The sequence below is a fragment of the Hemicordylus capensis genome, chromosome 3, assembly GCF_027244095.1.
Source record: "Hemicordylus capensis ecotype Gifberg chromosome 3, rHemCap1.1.pri, whole genome shotgun sequence".
Taxonomy (NCBI): Eukaryota; Metazoa; Chordata; class Lepidosauria; order Squamata; family Cordylidae; genus Hemicordylus; species Hemicordylus capensis.
In genome coordinates, this window is record NC_069659.1 from 87,801,319 (window position 1) to 87,819,235 (window position 17,917).

Consider the following 17,917-nt stretch of genomic DNA (forward strand, 5'->3'; position numbering starts at 1 on the left):
CAAACTCTCAGATGAGGCACACATTTAGATTTTACTCCCTGGTTTAAACTCAGCAATTCTTCTAGTTTCTGAATAGGACATAAACAGTCTAATCTGGTTTCTTGGGAAATCTGCAGTAGTCGTGCCTGCAATCAAACATTGTTGAGATAGTTTGGCATGTGAACTTTGAGAAAAGTTCATTTGTTTTCCCCAGTGAGTGCTAGATAGTAACAAGAGTTATAACGGTCTATAGCACCACTTATTCTTTTTGAAACTGATGCCTGAATGTACAAGAAAAATGTAATATATCAGTGAACAGTGAGCATTTAAAAACAACACAAACACTTGAAGGGAAAGTTTTCTGTCATTATGTAATAGTGGTGAAGACCATAGGGAAAATATTACGAAAGTTGTCACAAGAAGTTGTGGAGATTCCCTCAAACACAATTTAGTACCTCAAAGTGCATGATGATAACCTGCAATCTGTATATCCTACCTTACAGTAATTTAATATTTTGTATATCATTATTTCTGTATCAGTATCTAAACTTTGTTTCCAGAACATATCAAGGGCAATACCATTATATTCCTACCTCTAAGCCAACGAAAGCCTGTACACTGTTTGTTCTATCCAGACAGTCCAAGCAGTTTGTTCTTATAGTACCACTTTGATATCTGCGGCAAGTATAACAAAAAAGGAAAAAACTGAAAGTTCTGTACATGCAAGAAAGATGTAATACAGTCTTCAGTCAAAGTTCTAAACAGAAATATTATGTTTCAAAAGAAGCCAAGAAAGACTGTCAGACAAGGGTAATGTCCTCTTGATTTTACTACTCCTTTTCCAGAACAAGGGAAGACCCTGGGCTGGTTCTGACATCACGCGGAGCCACGTTTTATTACAATGTAGGTTTATTTAGTAAAGCAGAATTGGTGCTACAGATGATCACCAACACTTGGTTAGTTTAGCTGTACCTTAAGTTAGTTTGGCTCCAACCCCCTCTTCTTCCCTCTCACAAGGTTCCTGGATCCTGCCCAAGCTTGTTTTGCCCTGCAGCTGGCCAAGCATCACATAGTCAACTACTCTTTCACCACTGGAGCAGTTAGAAAGGGTGTGTGGACTCTGTCTACAAGCTCCTTTAGAAACAGACACTACTACCAACCCTCTTCCGCAGATATGGCCAAGCACAGATATGACCAAGTTTGAGTCATGTTCCACCTACCTGTACTCCAAAATTAGCAGAAAGCAACAGAAGAGACATTATAAACTAGGAATCAAGAGGGATCCTAGAATAGACTATCTGAGCAGGCAGGGGAAGTGAAGTCATGGAACTGGTATATTAGCTCAGCTTTCCGGATAAAGAATGAGGGATTCCATGGAGACTGAATGTAGGCTTGCAGTGTGCACGTGAGAGAGGGAGACAGAAATGTTCCCGGAGACAGACAATTGGCAAAGCAAGTAGAAGGGCTGGTTTACCAAATCCCTGTTTTCTTTAGACTCAGAAAAGATGCAAACTCTTTCTGCCCAATATGCACTTCAGTGGAAGAGAATGGATTTCTGCTTCTCCCTGTTACCCCTTCCTAGGGAAATGAAAGATTTCCAGCCCAACATGCAGCTAGAGCCTTCCTTAAGGCCAAGCTCTCCTGGAAGGATGAAATAGGCTTTCTGAAGCTGTGCTGGCTGAGGGGGAAGAAGTGTAATTCACCTGCAGACAGTCTGGTTGGACACTTTTTCCACTCTGCCCCAGTGGTAGGGGGAGTGGGGAGAGAAAAGTACACAAATTCAGTCCTCCCACTTCAGCCTTCAGCTGACCACAAGGCTGAATGAAGGGAAGAAACAGGCCAACTTACTGCTTTTTCAATAGAGCCTTATTTTGAATAGAATTCTATTGCAGGAGTGGAATATGGGGCCAATTCTCTTTTCTTGTCTGAGTCCTGTGCTCCATCTCTACAACAGAGCTTCATTTTACTCTTCTGAAAGTTGATTCCAAACTCTTATTTATCCCTTCTTGGGAGGGAAAACCAAGTGTTCGGAAGGCATCTTTCCTGATAATATCAAGCAAGCATTAACTTTCAATCTGAACTGAAGTGCCTGGTTTATCAATTCAGTTTCACCAATGTACATAAATGGAACGATTACTTGCCTTTGTGAATATTAATCTAGTCATAATTAGTGTAGGATATCCAGTTAGGATATCCAGTCACCAATGATTTTGCTGTTCACATAGGATGGACAGGTTGCTTACCTGTAACTTATGATCTGGAAGTGATCCATTGTCATTCATGAGAAATGGGTTACCGTGCCTGCACAGGGACCTTCCGGGTGGATTAATTAGCTCCTCTCTGGAGCCGCTCCCTGTTGTGCACGTGCTTGGTGCCTTCCTTTTTCTGGCCATTTTGATTCAGTTTCTTACAGAGCACCTGATGCTCAAACGTTCTTTGAATTGTCCAATCAACATATACAGGTAAGTCATCTGCCAATTTACAATGCTGCAGTGAGGAGGTACGGGTGGGTCTCATGAATGACAACACATCACCTCCATATCGTAAGTTACAGGTAAGCAACCTGTCTATCTGGAAGTGATCCGTTATGATAAACGGGCGTCTAAACAGCTTTTCTCCTCTTTTTATTCGATTTCTATACCGCTCTTCCAAAAATGGCTCAGAGCAGTTTACACAGAAAAACAACAAACAAGTAAGATGGAACCCTGTCCCCAAAGGGCTCACAATCTAAAAAGAAACATAAGATAGATACCAGCAACAGTCACTGGAAGTACTGTGCTGGGGGTGGGATAGGGCCAGTTACTCTCCCCCTGCTAAATAAAGAGAATCACCACATTAAAAGGTGCCTCTTTGCCAGGTTAGCAGGGTGGAGGGTGCAGCCATTCCACCCACTACTCCAGAACTCTTCAGTACCTCTCTTCCAAACTTGTCTTCTGCAGCCATGCATAAGTCTATGGCATAATGCTTTATAAAAGGCATATGTGTAGTCCATGTGGCAGCAGCACACAGGAGAGACCAGATAGGAAATCAGCTGAGATGGTATATACTCTTGTAGAGTGTGCTTTCACTACCACAGAAGATTGTCGGTTTTGCAACATATATGCTAAGAAAATCAGTTCAACTACAAACAGGTTGCTTACCTGTAACTGATGATCTGGTAGAGATCCGTTGATATCCATAAGAATAGGTTCTGCACCTGCACAGGAGCCATGCGGTAGCCATGCCTAAGCTAGTCGAAGTGCCTAGGCCACGTCCCCACACAGAGCGTGCTATTTAAGGCGTGCCCATGGAGAAGTCCCTCAGTTCTTGAACGACTGCTGTGGAGAATGACCATCCAGGTAAGCAGGTGAGTTCATCCATGGTGATTGATAGAGCCAATGATGCGGGCTTGCACACCTGTACACACATAGGCAGCACTACTGCAGAGGGGAGGTCAGGAGGGTCTTATGGATATTGATGGATCTCTACCAGATCATCAGTTACAGGTAAGCAACCTGTTTATCTGGTTCAAGATCCGTCGATGCCCATAAGAATGGGTGTTTAGCAAGCTCCATTAGGAGGATGGGAGCAGTAGTAGCAACACCTGTTTCAAAACATGTCTCCCGAAGGTAGCCTCTGCAGCAGAGTGTACATCTATGGCGTAGTGCTTTATAAAGGGAGTCTCTGAGGACCAGGTAGCAGCTTTACAGATGTCCTCAAAAGACACCCCAGAAAGGTGTGCAGCTGAGGAAGCGTGTGCCTTAACAGAATGGGCTTTTATTGCTTCCGGTGGTCTTTTGTTCTGCATTTTGTAACAGAACAGTATGAGCTCAACCAGCCATTTCAATAACCGCTGACAGGAGATGGGGGTGCCTTTGGTAGGGCTTTTGTAAGATATAAACAATTGTGTAAAGGAACGAAAGTCTTTAGTCCATGACATGTTGTATAATAGAGCCCAGCGAACATCCATGGAATGCAGAGATCGTTCCAGGGCAGTAGTGGGGTCCCTGAAGAAAGTAGGGAGAATGATGTCCTGATTAAGGTGAAACTTGGACACTATTTTCGGAAGGAATGTGGGATCCAGGAGCATACAGACCTTATCTGGATAGAAGGTCATATATGGAGGCCCTACTCTTAGGGCTGTAATTTCGCTCACACGTCTGGCTGTAGAGACGGGAATCAAAAGGGCTGTTTTCCGAGATGCCAGCTTCAAGGAGGACATGGCCATGGGCTCAAAGGAACCTTGGTTAAGACAGGACTAATGACAAACTCCATGGTTCTATCGGAGGCTTGACTGGAGAATAAACGTGCAAAAGTCCTTTCAGGAAAGCTTTGCTCAATGGATGTGAGAACAGCGTTTTTCCTTCACTTCCAGGATACTGTGAAGACAGGGCGGCCAGGTGAACCTTCAAGCAGACTTTGGCCAGCCCCTTGGTCTTTAGAGCTGTAAGGTATCGTAGAACCTCCCATACTGAAGCCCGTTTGGGCAGAAACCCTTTTCAGCGTGCATAGGCTTTGAACCAGCGTCACTTGCTCAAATAATTACGCTGTGTGGACATTTTCCATTGGTTAAGTAGGATGTGGTTTAGTAGATTATCCGCCAGGCAGTCAGGCAGAGAGTGGGGACGTCTGGATGGAGGATGCAGCCTCTGTCTTGTGTGAGGAGATCTAGGCAATAAGGCAGGTGCCAGCAGCAGTTCCTGGACAGTTTGCGTACCTGTGGAAACCAGGTTTATCTTGGCCACCATGGCGTCACTAAGATGCCGCTGGTTGGTTCCGTAAGTAGATGCACCCCCATTCTGGGTATCAATGGGAGTGAGAGTCGTGGCCAGCTCTGGTGCAACAGCGAGGCAGTTTCGCATTTGTGGAGCACGCAAATAAGTCTATGGTGGGTTCCAACCACGGGTCGAAACTTGGGGACAAGACTTTTGTTTGAAGCTGCCATTCGTGCTGTTGGTCCTGAAGGAAGACTTGACTGAGGTAGTCCGCCGAGGTGTTATCTAGGCCTTTGATGTATATTGCCAGTGGGGAAATCCAATGTTGAATGCACCAGTGCCATAACTGGATACTCAGGGCACAAAGACTGCAAGATACCATCCTGCCCTGCCGATTGATGTAGGCCTGCGCTGTCGTGTTGTCCAGTTGGACTTGGACCTTTCCTTGTAGGATTAGTAAGAACGCCTACATCACTTAGAAGACTGCTAAGAGTTCCAGGAAATTGATGTGCAATAGGGCCAGACGTGGGGACCATTTCCCCTGGATCTTGTGGCCGTTGCAATATGCACCCCAAGCTTGCAGGGATACATCCATGGTCAACCAGACAGATGGAGAAGTTGGTTGAAACGGGACTCCACTGAGAAGGTTCCTGCGTTGTGTCCACCAGGATAGTGAGTGGATGACCTGTGGAGGTATCTGCAAATGCTTCCACTGGCTATCTCTGGTAGGGCGGAAAGCTGACAGGAGCCAAAGCTGCAGCTTTTGCATTTTCAGCCGTGCATAATGGATGACCGTGTTGCAGGAGACCATCAGACCTAGCAGGCGCTGTATCCTTTGGGCTGGTTGCAGGGGCTGCTTTTGGAAGAGTGAAACTAGGTTTAGAATGCAAGTGTCTTCTAGTAAGAATGCTCTCTGCTCTGTGGCATTCAGAATCACCCCTATGTAAGAGATTATGGGTGCAGGCTCTAGATGTGATTTTTTCCAATTGACCTGTATACCCAGGCATCACAGAAGGTCCAGTACTTAACGGGTGTGCAAAAGTAACTTGTCTTTGTCCTTTGCAGTCAAAAGCCAATCCTCTAAAAAAGGGTATATGGAAATACCCCTGGTTCTCAGATGTGCGACCACCACCACCATGCATGTTGTATTGCCCGAAGGGCAATACATTGTATTGGAACACTTGGCAGCTGAAGGTGAAGCGTAGATATTTCTGATTACATGGTCGAATATTGATATGAAAATAAGTGTCCTTTATGTCCAGCGTTGCAAGCCACTCCCCCACCCCCCGGATTAGAGGAAAGATCTGCTGCAACGGCATCATACGGAATTTTCAGACGCTGATGAACTTGTTCAGGCAACGGAGATCCATGATGGGCCGAATGCCCCCATCCCGTTTGAGGATTTGGAAATAACGGGAGTAGAATCTGTCTTGCCTGTTTGCCCATGACACCAAGGCTATTGCCCCCTTTTCCAACAGCTCCTGCACCTCCTCTTGTAGAGTCGTTGATGGTGGGGTGACCCTGACCTTTGTGGACCGGGGTAGTGATCTGAACTCGATGGCGTATCACGAGGTTACGATCTTTAGGACCCAGAGGTCTGATGTTATATGATGCCATGTGAGGGCATGGCTGGCCAGCCTGATGGTAGACGGGGACAGAATGATGGAATGATCCGTCAAGGCAGATGACATTGTCCCCGCCGGCTGGAGAGGGGAGTTGTGAGGTGTCATTGGGCAGTCCTGTACTTCAAAGCCGCTTCTGGTTGTCCTGCGTCTTTGAACGCTGAGACTGGGAGACCTTAGATTTTTGTTGATAGGCCCGTTTATTATAGGATGTATATGACTTCTGGAAGTCTCTACAGTCTTGGCCCCGGAAGGGAGGTCAGTACTTCTCGTAGTTGGGTCGCTTCTTAGAGGTTTGTGAAGTGGAAGGATATGACGTAAAGGTTTTCGCAGTGAATTTTTATTTTTTCAGCTGCTCCATAGTTGCATCCGTGGTTTCGCTGAAGAGCCCCATGCCATCAAATGGCAGCCCTGCTATTGTCTCTCTCATATCTTGCTGGAGGCGGGTCGACCTTAACCAAGCATGCCTCCGTAAAATGATGGCTGCTGTCATTGCCCGGAACCCACTTTCCGCCAAGTGTTTGGCAATGCTGAGTTGTCTGCACGTTAGCTCTCCAGAGTCTTGCGGAACTTCGTTTTAAAGTTTTGTGGCAAGAGCAAGTCGAGATCTTTCTCCAAGAGCTCCCAAAAGCCGTGTGTATATTTTGCTGTGCAGGCCGCATAATTTGCCACTTTAATGGACAGGCAGGAGGTCGAGTAAACCTTCCTCCCCAGCATATCTAACTTCCTTCCCTCCTCATCTGGTGGTACTGCATGATGTTTACTACTCTTTGATGAGGAGGCGCAGTCAATTACTAAGGAATTTGGTGCTGGATGCTTTAGTAGGTAGCCATTGTTTTTATCCAGAATGTGATCAAGGCTTTCCAATTTCTTTGATGTGGGAGTGGATGTGTGCAACACTTCCCAAGCACACTTCGCTGCCTTTGTCATCACGGGTAACATTGGTAAAGTCACAGACGCAGTTGACTGCGACTGCAGCATAAAGTTGTGCACCGGATCATCTACGGTAGCAAGTTGGGAGCAAATGTTCAGGCCTAGGGCATCAGCCCTAACTCGAATGTGCTTATGGTAAGCCTTTAGCTCATCATTCGGGGAGACGTGGGTAGGTGGTGCCACATCCACAGGTGGGTCCACAGGGGTACTTTCTTCCTCAGAGTCAGATTCAAAATCAGATGAGCCATAGTGCTCTGAAGGAGAGATCGGGGAAGGAATGTTCCTTTTCATAGCAGTGGTAGTTTGAGTCTCTGCAGTTGCAACAGGAGACACCGGCAGGGGGTCTGTTTGAGTTGACGCAGAGTGGACAGACACTGAGGGTGTTTGGGATGCTTGCTGGAGCACAACCAAGGTGTCAGTTTGTGTTGTAGTTGAACTATAAGTAGGCACTGGGTGTGAATCCCTTGTGGTAGAAGATGTCACAGTAACCCGGGGCCAGGAACCTTCAAAGACATAAGGTGCCGCAGGCGAGGTGGTCCCCAGGGCGGAGTGGCTAAAACCACAGCTATGCCAGGTAAGTGGAGATCAGAGATGGGCTGCAGTTAGTGTCAAAGCCGAAGGCGTCGCAGTAGTAGGTACTACCTGTCGTGCCGGTTCAATATCAGATGGTAAAAAGCCATTAAATGTCAAAGTCGAGTACTTGCTGGACGAGGAGTCCAAAAGGGAGAGTAGAGACCGAGTCGCTGCAGGCAGATTTTCCTCTGCATCGACATTGGTGTCCTCGAATGATGGCAGGGGGGCTTGGTACTTTGGGGTCACTTGTGTCGATGTGGAAAGGACCAGGATATGCAAGGTAGAAGGTATGGCTGCAGTCGGCGTCGATGGAGTGGAGGAAGCGAGGGGCGCCGGCGCTGGTGGGAGCGAACGCTCTATCAGCATAGAAACTGGTATCGATGCTGTTGTGGGGGGGTGGGGTGTCGAATCAATATCGATTCTCATCAATAGACAAGACAAGCGCCCTGACCCACAGCACTTGGCACCGATGTTGGCATCCAGGTCGACGGTGGCTGATCAATTGAGGTCTGTACAGCAGTCCATAGTCATAAACGAGTAAAAGTCAATTCCAATAACTTCCCCCCCCCAAAATAATGAGGAGTAATAACCTGAAGGTCTCAATGCATCAGCGGTAGAAAAGAAACTGAATCAAAATGGCGCTCGACCGCTGGAAAAAGGAAGGCACAGAGCACATGCATGGCAGGAAGGGGCGCCAGATAGGAGCTAATTAATCCATCCGGAAGGTCCCTGTGCAGGTGCAGTAACCCATTTCTCATGATGACAATGGTTCACTTCCAGATCATATATTCAAACAGATTAAGACATACTGCTGAATTTTAGAAATTTTATTGTGTTGCATGCAAATGGAAGATGTACAGAGTGCTCAAGAAAAATGCCCCTATTATATGATAGTAGCTAGATTTTGAGTTTTTGAAAAGTCTTTAATGGAATTTTGGAGCTCAAGCGCCTTGAATGTTTTCCAGGGCATGGTTTAACACCACATGATAAAAAAATCCATCTTTATTTATTTATCTACCCCTATGTAAACTTTCATAACTTTTGTTGAAAAGCAGTATATAAATATTTGTAGTAGTAGCTAACTTGTAACAAAGGAAGTCTAAGTCTAGTTGGTGCTGAACAGAAGACTGTGTGGGGAACCCATATACACAGTTTTATATCCCACTTTTCATAATGGAATTCAAATGCGAATACATGAATAAGCAAACAATTCTGCTTCTGCTGAAACTAAGGTTTTATGGAATTCTGTGGGATGACTAAGGCCCATAGCAGACTTAATACTACTCAATACCCTTGCTGACTGTTTTTCTGGTACTGGCTTCCGATTGGCTTGTGATCTCCTTGCTTCTTGTTGGCTTATCATACAAATCAAGTGTTGTCATGGGCAACTGTGCTCCCATTGGCTGGGGGAAGGGAGGAGGGGACACAAAAAGGAAGTAAGTCCAAAATGCATTCAAAGGGACTGGGAAGCAGAGAGTCCTTATGCTGTGCCTTTCTAGAAGAGGATACATCAGGAGAGGAGGAAGGCAGGCTTGATTCTGTGGTTTTCTTTTCTTAGCACTGAGTATAATATGCTGTGCTATTGTTGCTATAACTATCTGGTTTTGCTGGACCTCAGATGGATGAAGGCAGAACTTGGATGCCTTCCTCCTTGAGTTATGGTTTGTTTTGTTTGTGAGATAGTGTTGTGGAGAGAAATGGACAGTGGGAGCTCTCTATGTTATTTGTATGTGTGACATTTTTTGGTGATTGCTGGGATGAGCTCCATGTCTGGCCTTGAGATTAACTTGTGCTTCACTCACTGCTCTGGTCTGCTCTGAAATCTTGCACTGCAAGTTGTACTCGGTCAAAATGTGGCTGAAGTTGCTCTAGCTAAGCATTTGGCTATGCTTGCTGCTAAGGATGCTGCTGTGGCAGCTGTTGCAATGCTAGGAAGTGAGTCACAACTGTGTGAGAGAGAGCAACTTGAGCCAATGTTGTTACCGCAGTACAGGCACTGTAGCTAGCAGTGGGTTCTTTTTTGGCCTGCTTGAAATGTGTTTTGTGTTGTGAGAGACAGATTCCCTTTTACAGTGTGCTTCTGCAGAGTTTTTCGAGGCAGGATTGCAAAATGCATTGCAAATTGCAATGCAAAACGTGTGCATGTGTACTTTGAGTGCAGCTTGTTCTGGAAATAGGGAACAGTTGGGAAACTCAAAATACCCTGTTCCCCATGGGTAGCTCCTAGGGACACCAAAATGGTGTGTGGTAGGGCATGATGGGTGCTACCCATCACCCAATCCACAAAAGAAATAGGCAAGCGGGTGATGTTTAACCTTTTCCCCAAAACCACATAAGATTCTGTGGGGTTTGGAGGAAAAGGTTAAACATGTGTTAAAAAGCACCCACTTGCCCATTTATTTTGTGTGTTAGGTAGAAGGTAGCACCCCTCATGCCCTACCACGCAACCCACTTTGGTGCCCCTAGGAACTACCTATGGGGAACAATGGGGTGTTTTGAGTTTCCCCATTTCCCCCATGGCTGAAATACTCAAAACATTTCGAGTTTGTTTCGTCAAAACAGATGTTTTGACAAAACGTTTTGGCCGTTTTGCATTTTGTTTCAAACTCAAAACAAAACACAAAATCCGTTTCATGCACATCCCCACTACTTAACTGTCACCCACAGTTAAGAGCTTTGGAGTACTCCCATCCCTTCTCTTCTGCCTTCCTTCATGGGCTTAACTGTACCATGGTTAAAACTAGCTAAAAACCAAGCTAGCCATGGTTAAAACTAGCCAGTTCCATCTTAGATTAGGATTGGCAAAACTGCTTCAAGTCCTGGTTAATCTTGGTGTATATTCAACATCAAACCATGAGCAGTATCCAGAGTGAGTCACATGACTAAGTTCAATTGAAATCAATAAAACAAGTTAATCATAACTAATTTAAGTCCCATTAATTTCAGTGGTTCTTGGTGTAGATTCTGCCACATGCTTCAAACCAACAAAGGAAGGATGAAGGAAATTTGTACAGGACAGGAGAGGGAGTGCGCATGTTAAAAGATCAGTAGTTTTAAATCTGCTCTAGGCCATTTTCCAAGAACAAGATAGCTATAGAATTTTTTTTATTTTTAAATGTCTGCCTTTTCAGACTTAGTTTTTGCACTTCTAGGAAGAGTAAGCTAAAAGAGAAGCATATTCTATTCTGTAAAATAAACTAATTATCCAAACCTTTGAACTTCCTTTCCATCAAAGTAAAAAAATCCACATTCAAGAAATTTCTGGATCTGTGGTTTAAGAACGCTGTGTAGCTTTTCTGGTTTTCCACCTCTGACCATTTGATGATAGTCAAAATTCACCATTTTTATGTCATCAACATGTTCAGATGCTTTCAAATGGCTCTAATGAAATTGGTAGAAGAAAAGGGAGAAAACAGTATTAACAACAAATAGGTATAAGCATTCTAAAATATTCCTTCAGTAATATCAAAACATGTGATACTACCAGTGATTGTTTAAATCTGTTTTTACTTTCATAATAGTTGAAAACGGAGCGTTGGTTCCACTTACCGTGAAAGCTTCTTCTGGTTGCTGCAGCCAGGGGCATCTCATTGGGTTATCCCTTCTAAGGAGCTCCAAGGCAGGACAGAGTTTATTGGTCAGAAAAATAAGTCCTGCCTACCCGAGCCTGAGGGGAATAACCCTGCCCCAGTTCTTTCGGGCCGAGAGCAGACTAGGATAGCATTCTGAGGAGAATTTTAAGAAAGAAAAAGAAGATAAACATGCAGCTAGGAGTGAGTCATGAGGTCAATCTCCCCGCAGTTTGCAAACTGAGCACCCTGGTCCTTGTCCGATACTAGGTCAGAGCGCCATAGCTGGGTGGGCCGAGATGCCCCTGGCTGCAGCAACCAGAAGAAGCTTTCACGGTAAGTGGAACCAACGCTCCATTCTCGGTTGCTGGCAGCCTGGGGCATCTCATTGGGACATACCACAGCTAGCCAATACGGGCGGGGGCGGTCTGACTTATGATCGTGGAAGGACCTGTTGTAGCACCCGTCTCCCAAAGGCAGCTCTGGCTGAAGCATATTCATCAATCTTGTAGTGCCTGGTGAATGTTGAGGCGGAGGCCCACGTGGCCGCTCTGCAGATTTCCTCGACGGAAGCGTTGGTGGAAAAGGCCGCCGATGTTGCCACCGCTCTCGTTGAGTGCGCTACTATGGATGCCGGTGGTTTGATGCGCTGAGATTCATAAGCCATTGAGATGCAGGCTTTTATCCACCTTGCAATTGTCGCAGACGAAACTGCTGAGCCCATGGAGCGTGGGTGGAAGGAGACAAACAAGGCATCTAAGGTTCTAAATGAGGCGGAGCGCCTGATGTAAACCTTGAGACAGCGGCATACATCCAGCTTATGCCATTTCTTCTCAGTGGGATGAGTTGGACGAGGACAGAATGATGGTAGGAATATGTCCTGTGAGAGGTGGAATGAGGATGTCACCTTTGGGCGCCTGAAGGGGTCTGGGATGAGTCGTACCACATCTTCAAGGAAAATGCAGAAGACTTTGTTCACAGATAAGGCGCTCAGTTCCGAGACTCGCCTGGCCAAGGTGATGGCCACCAGGAAGGCCAGCTTAAAAGTCAGTATTCGTATAGGGATGGAGCAAATAGGTTCAAAAGGTTGAGATGGATGGCCTGAAACACTATATGCAGGTCCCAGGATGGGAACCTGTGGACGGTAGGCAGGGAGAGGAGGGAGGCGCCCCTCAGAAAACGATGAAGGTCAGCTTGTGCCTGGGCTATCTGGGATTCCATGCCCCCCAGAAGAGGGAGAAAGGATGCTGCTTGACGTTTCAGGGTGTTAGGGCGCAAGCCTTTCTCCAGGCCGTCTTGCAGAAATTGGAGAAGATGTCTGATGGACCCTGAGCCCCTGGGTATGGAATGTCGAGACGCCCAGCGTAGGAACATCCTCCAAGTGTATTGATAGACCCTCTCTGCTGAAGGTCGTCTGGAGGCCAGCATAGTGCTCAGGTCCGCGTCAGAGAAACCTTTCTTCCTGAGAAGGCACCGCTCAGTCTCCAAGCGGCAAGGTGCAACCAGGCTGGATCTGGGTGAAGGACGGGTCCTTGTGACAGCAGATCGGGAACTGGAGGAAGTTCCCATGGTGGAGCAGTTGCCAGGTGCAGTAATTCTGGAAACCAAGGACGTCTGGGCCAGAATGGGGCCACGAGAATGACTTCCACTCGGGTGATGCAAATCCTGCGTAGCACCCTCGCCAGGAGCGGGGTCAGCGGGAAGGCGTATAATAGGCCTACCGGCCAAGGAGTTGACATTGCGTCGGTCGCGGTCGCGCCCTGGCATGGGAACCTTGACACGAATGCTGGTAGTTTTGTGTTGGTCGGAGACGCAAATAGGTCTAGGATTGGGGTACCCCACCTTTCCGTGATCTGCTGGAAGATTTCCGAGTGGAGACTCCATTCTCCCGGAGAGACGTCCGAACGGCTCAGCCAGTTGGACACCACATTGAGTTCCCCCTTCACATGATGGGCTATCAGGGATCCCAGGTGTTGTTCCACACAAGATAATAGTAGAGTTGCCTCCTGAAACATGGAGCGGGATCGAGTCCCTCCATTTGTTGACGTAAGCCTTGGTTGCCGTGTTGTCCGTTTCTATCAGCACGTGCCTTGCTTGAACCAATGGTTGGAATGTCTGGAGAGCTAGCCATACGGCTCTGAGTTCCCTCCAGTTGATGCTGTGAGCCTTTTCCTCTGGAGACCAGAGGCCCTGGGCGGAGAGGTTCTGAAGTTGGGCTCCCCAACCCCGGTCGCTGGCATCCGTAGATATGATGATCCTGGGGGGGTCCAGGAACGGTTTTCCGCACAGGAGGTGTGCTGGAGTCAGCCACCAGTTGAGGGATAACCTGACTGGAGCTGGTAGGTCGAGGAGGCGTTTGGATTTCTGGACGATCGCCTGCTGGTGTGGAAGGAGGAACCACTGAAGGTGGCGAAGGTGGAAGCGAGCCCACAGCACCACCTCTATCGTGGCCACCATCAGGCCTAGGAGTCTTGCCAGAATGTTGAGAGGAGTCCTTTTGGCTGCCAATACCTGCTTCACTCCCGACAGGATGGTTAACCGCCGGTCTGTGGGCAGCGAGATGGTGGCAGCTGCCCTGTCTATCATGACCCCCAGATGACAAATTTGCTGAGATGGAGTCAGGTGGCTCTTTTCGAAGTTGATGGTGAACCTGTGGAGATCCAGGGCTGAGAGCATGGCGTCTAGGTCCCTCTGGGCTTCTGGCCTGGAGCGAGATTGCAGGAGCAAGTCGTCAAGATACGCATAGGCCCTGATCCCTTGCATGCGCAGGCGTGCCATCAGTGGGGCGAGGACCTTTGTGAAGACGCGGGGAGCGGACGAGAGTCCGAACGGCAGTGCTGTATATTAGAAGTGCCGGCCCGTGTATTTGAAATATAGATACCTTCTGCTGTCCGGGTGTATTGGGATGTGAAGGTACGCCTCCTTCAGGTCTATTGAAGTCAGGAAGTCGTGGCGGGCAGGGCTTCTGCTATGGACCTTAAGGTCTCCATGCTGAAGTGGTCCTTGCGAACCCATTTGTTTAATCGTTTTAAGTCCAGGACCGCCCTTGTGGATCCGTCCTTTTTTGGCACGGTGAACAGAATAGAATAGACCCCTCCGCCCTCCTCCTGAGGAGGAACTGGCTCGATGGCCTTGATTACCAGGAGGTGCTGAATGGCCTGGAGCATCCTTGAGTGCTTTTCGAATGCCCGTGACTGCAGAGTTGGCAGGAACTTGAAGGAGGGGGAAGAGATGAACTCTACTCTGTACCCGTGCCTGATGATGCTTAGGACCCATTCCTCTGAAGTTGAAGCTTCCCATGCATGGAGAAACACTGACAAACGCCCCCCATGCCATGTAGGCCTCGCGTCATTGCTGTGGTTGTCTGGACTTAGAGGGGGGGGATTCTTGAATGACCCCATGCCTCTGAAGGATTGGCGAGGTCTGTTCCAAAAGCCTCTCTGTGACCTGTAGTCCAATCCTCCGAATGGCCGGGAGCCTCGAAAGGACTGAGTTGGCTGCCTGTATTGAAATGGCTTGTGAGGCACGGGCCAATCAGTCCTCTTGGGAGTGGAGGTCGGCATGGCCTTCTTCTTGTTTTTGGATTCAATTAACACGCCCTGCAAGGCAGAGTCCCCAAAAAGTTTAGAAGAGTCATAGGGTACTGAGGTGAGGTTAATTCGAGATGCTGAGTCCACTTGCCAATTTTTTAGCCATAAATGTCGCCTGCCCACCACTGTGGCTGTGGATATCCAGGCAGAGAAATGAATGGCATCTAAGGTTGCATCCGCCATGAATGCCTGGGCTTTCTGAATTTTTAAGAGTTGTTGGCGCATGCGGACTGGATCAGAAGGTGGGTTACTAAGTAACTCATCCACCCATAGCAGGGAGGCGCGGGCTGCCATAGAGGTGGTCGAGGTGGCACGTGTCACCAAGGCTGAGTTGTCGTGTACTCTTTTAAATGCGAGCTCAGCCCTCTTATCCCCTAGATCTTTAAGTTTCACCGTCCTTTGGCACCAAGGAACCGGACACCAATTGAACGATGGGCGCATCGGCACTGGGCGTCTTAAGCATGTCAGATGCTTTTTGTTGGAAAGAGTTGAATTTATTGGCTATGGCCATGGGCCTGCGATTTTGAGCAGGCAGAAGCCATTCTTCTTTCACCACGTCAGAGAATAGTTCAGGCATAGGCAGTAGGAAATCCTTGGCCTTTGCTCTGGGAAAAACTAAGTCCCCCTTAGTTGTTTCCTGCTCTTGCGTGGGCTTGGCCTGTAGTCCAATTGTCTTAATGATTTTTGTCATTAGAGGGGAGTAATCCTCTGCCACAAATAGTCGTTGAGACACAGATGCAGGTTCCTCCCCCTCCCCATCTGACCATTCGCCCTCCTCCCTGTCTGGGATTGTATCTGAGTCAGGGTCAGGGTGCTGGGGTTCCAGCGGGGGTTCCCCTTCATTGTCAGAGTCCTCAGAAGAGTGAGGGTCTGTATCATGGGGAATGGCAATGCCTGGTACCAAGTGTTTAGTCTTGGTCTTAGCTTTTTTAGGTGGAGGTGGAATGGATGCGCTGTCAACGGGTTCAGGGCTGGTTGACCTGTACCTAGACTTGCGCTTAGACTTCTTGGATTTAGGTCTCTTGGGTGGCCTAACCTGGAGTATGGTATCAATTATAGTGTTTTTAAACCAGGCTTGCCATTCGGGTGGAATAGTTCTGGGCAGAGAACATACTGGGCTCTGACTGGCAGCCGCTACCCCGGAAGCTAGGCTCGGGGAGGTAGCAGCAGATTTCACACTTTTTACAGTCCCCTCTTTGGAGGAAGCAGATAGCTGGGCACCCCCATCGCCCCGCAGGTACTTGCGGTTTCGCATGCCCTCTCTGCCATGAGGAGTTCCTGTGCCCGCAGGGAGATCGCTCTGATTTCTGCTGAGGTGGGTGGGGGGTATGCCACCGGACGCCTCCTGAAGCAAATCTCCTCCAGTCTCTTCGGGGACTCTGTCCCTGCTCTCCTGCGGGCTGCCGCAACCGAGCGTGTCTCGCGGCCTGTGGGCGGGAGACAGACGGAGGGCTCTACAGCGTGGGGCGCGGGAGGTGGATTCGCGGCCGGCGCCCACGCAGCTGCAGCAGAGGGTTCGGGCGGTAAGATAGCGGCCGAGATTCCTGCTGCTGTTTGTGCCGCTGCGCATTCCGGAGGCTCTGAAGTGGCTGGAGCGGCTAGGCGTGGCTCAGTGGGGGAGCGCTCCAGCTTCCCGTTGGTGGGGACCGGCGTTGGCGGCAAGGCTTGCGGCCGAAGAGGCGGCCCCTGGAAGGATCGGGAACGGCCCGGACCGAAGCTTTGTTGAGCTGGCCCCCTGGGGACCAAAACTGCCTTTCTGCCTCCAATCAGCTGCTCCATAAACGGAGGAGCGAAGAAGGGAAGCGGGGGAGGGAGAGGTGGAAAGCGAAAGCAAGAAGCTGCAAGAAGTTTTAAAGGTTCTTTTTTTGTTTGTTTTGAGAAACAGAAGCAAGAGGTAAAAAGATGAAGAAGTGAAGGGAAAAGAGAGAAAATTGGTTAAAGGATAGCAAAAAAACGCTGAGGAGCAAGAGAAGCGAAGAAAAAAGCTGCCTTTGGAGCTGCTACGACAGAAAGAACTGGGGTGGGGTTATCCCCCTCGGGCTCGGGTAGGCGGGACTTATTTTTCTAACCAATAAACTCTGTCCTGCCTTGGAGCTCCTTAGAAGGGATAACCCAATGAGATGCCCCTGGCTGCCAGCAACCGAGAATGATCACTTTGTTTCCCACTAATTCTTAGATAAAGGTGCTACATGAAGGAAATTTACCATCTTTGAATTTTGAAATACAGGAGAAGCTCAATATTCACAGGGGTTCTGTTCCAGGCTGCAGTCACAGATATGGAAACTGCAAATATCGAGTAATTGGGCCTATGGGATTGCAGGGGTTAGGTTACTGGTCAGATGAAAATCAGCCAAATTTTGCAGGGGGGAGCTTCTTACCATGCTTTGCTGCACCCCCTGAATCATGCTATGCCTCCAAATTGGCCGAAAATTATTGGGTTCCTTCCCTATTGTTTTTCCCAAAGACGGAAGCCATTTTGTGGCTCTGTCGAAGAAAATGACGGCTGGAAATGACCTCTGCGGTCATTTCTGGCCACCTCCACACCCCACAGATACACAAGGTCCACATGTTTTCTGTTCTCCCCGCATATACCGAGTTTGGGTGTCTTTTTCCCAGTGTGGATATGCAAATCCACGGATAACGAGGTCCACCTGTAATTATTTGTGAGCTGATAATCCACAAAAGCCGATTTACTACCACCGCCATAAGATTTGCCAGATGTAAGGCATGGTTTTTCTCTTTAAAAAACAGTGATAATTTACTAACCTAATACTTCTTGATTATGAACTATGGTTCCTACTAATTTGATATAGGATTTATGTTCACTGGCTTACAAACTGCCAGAATTACTCATGGCACCTCCTTGATTTTTCAATATAGAAAGCTGAGGAACTTTGTATACCAGAATCCTAGTTGTATTTTTATAGCTATGGCCTTCACTGGCTTATAACGGTGTA

At 47.8% G+C, this 17,917-nt stretch overlaps 1 protein-coding gene across 11 annotated transcripts in view; it reads right to left on the reverse strand.

Moving 5' to 3' along the window:
• Positions 1 to 17,917, reverse strand: part of SYNJ1 (synaptojanin 1) — a 131,327-nt gene that overhangs the window by 88,208 nt on the left and 25,202 nt on the right. For all 11 annotated transcript variants that reach the window (XM_053308153.1, XM_053308159.1, XM_053308154.1 and 8 more), the window contains exons 9-10: positions 11,013 to 11,182; positions 573 to 654 (exon numbers count right to left, since the gene is read on the reverse strand). In XM_053308153.1, coding sequence (XP_053164128.1) covers positions 573 to 654; positions 11,013 to 11,182 — 252 coding nt within the window. The remainder of the gene's footprint in view (positions 1 to 572; positions 655 to 11,012; positions 11,183 to 17,917) is intronic.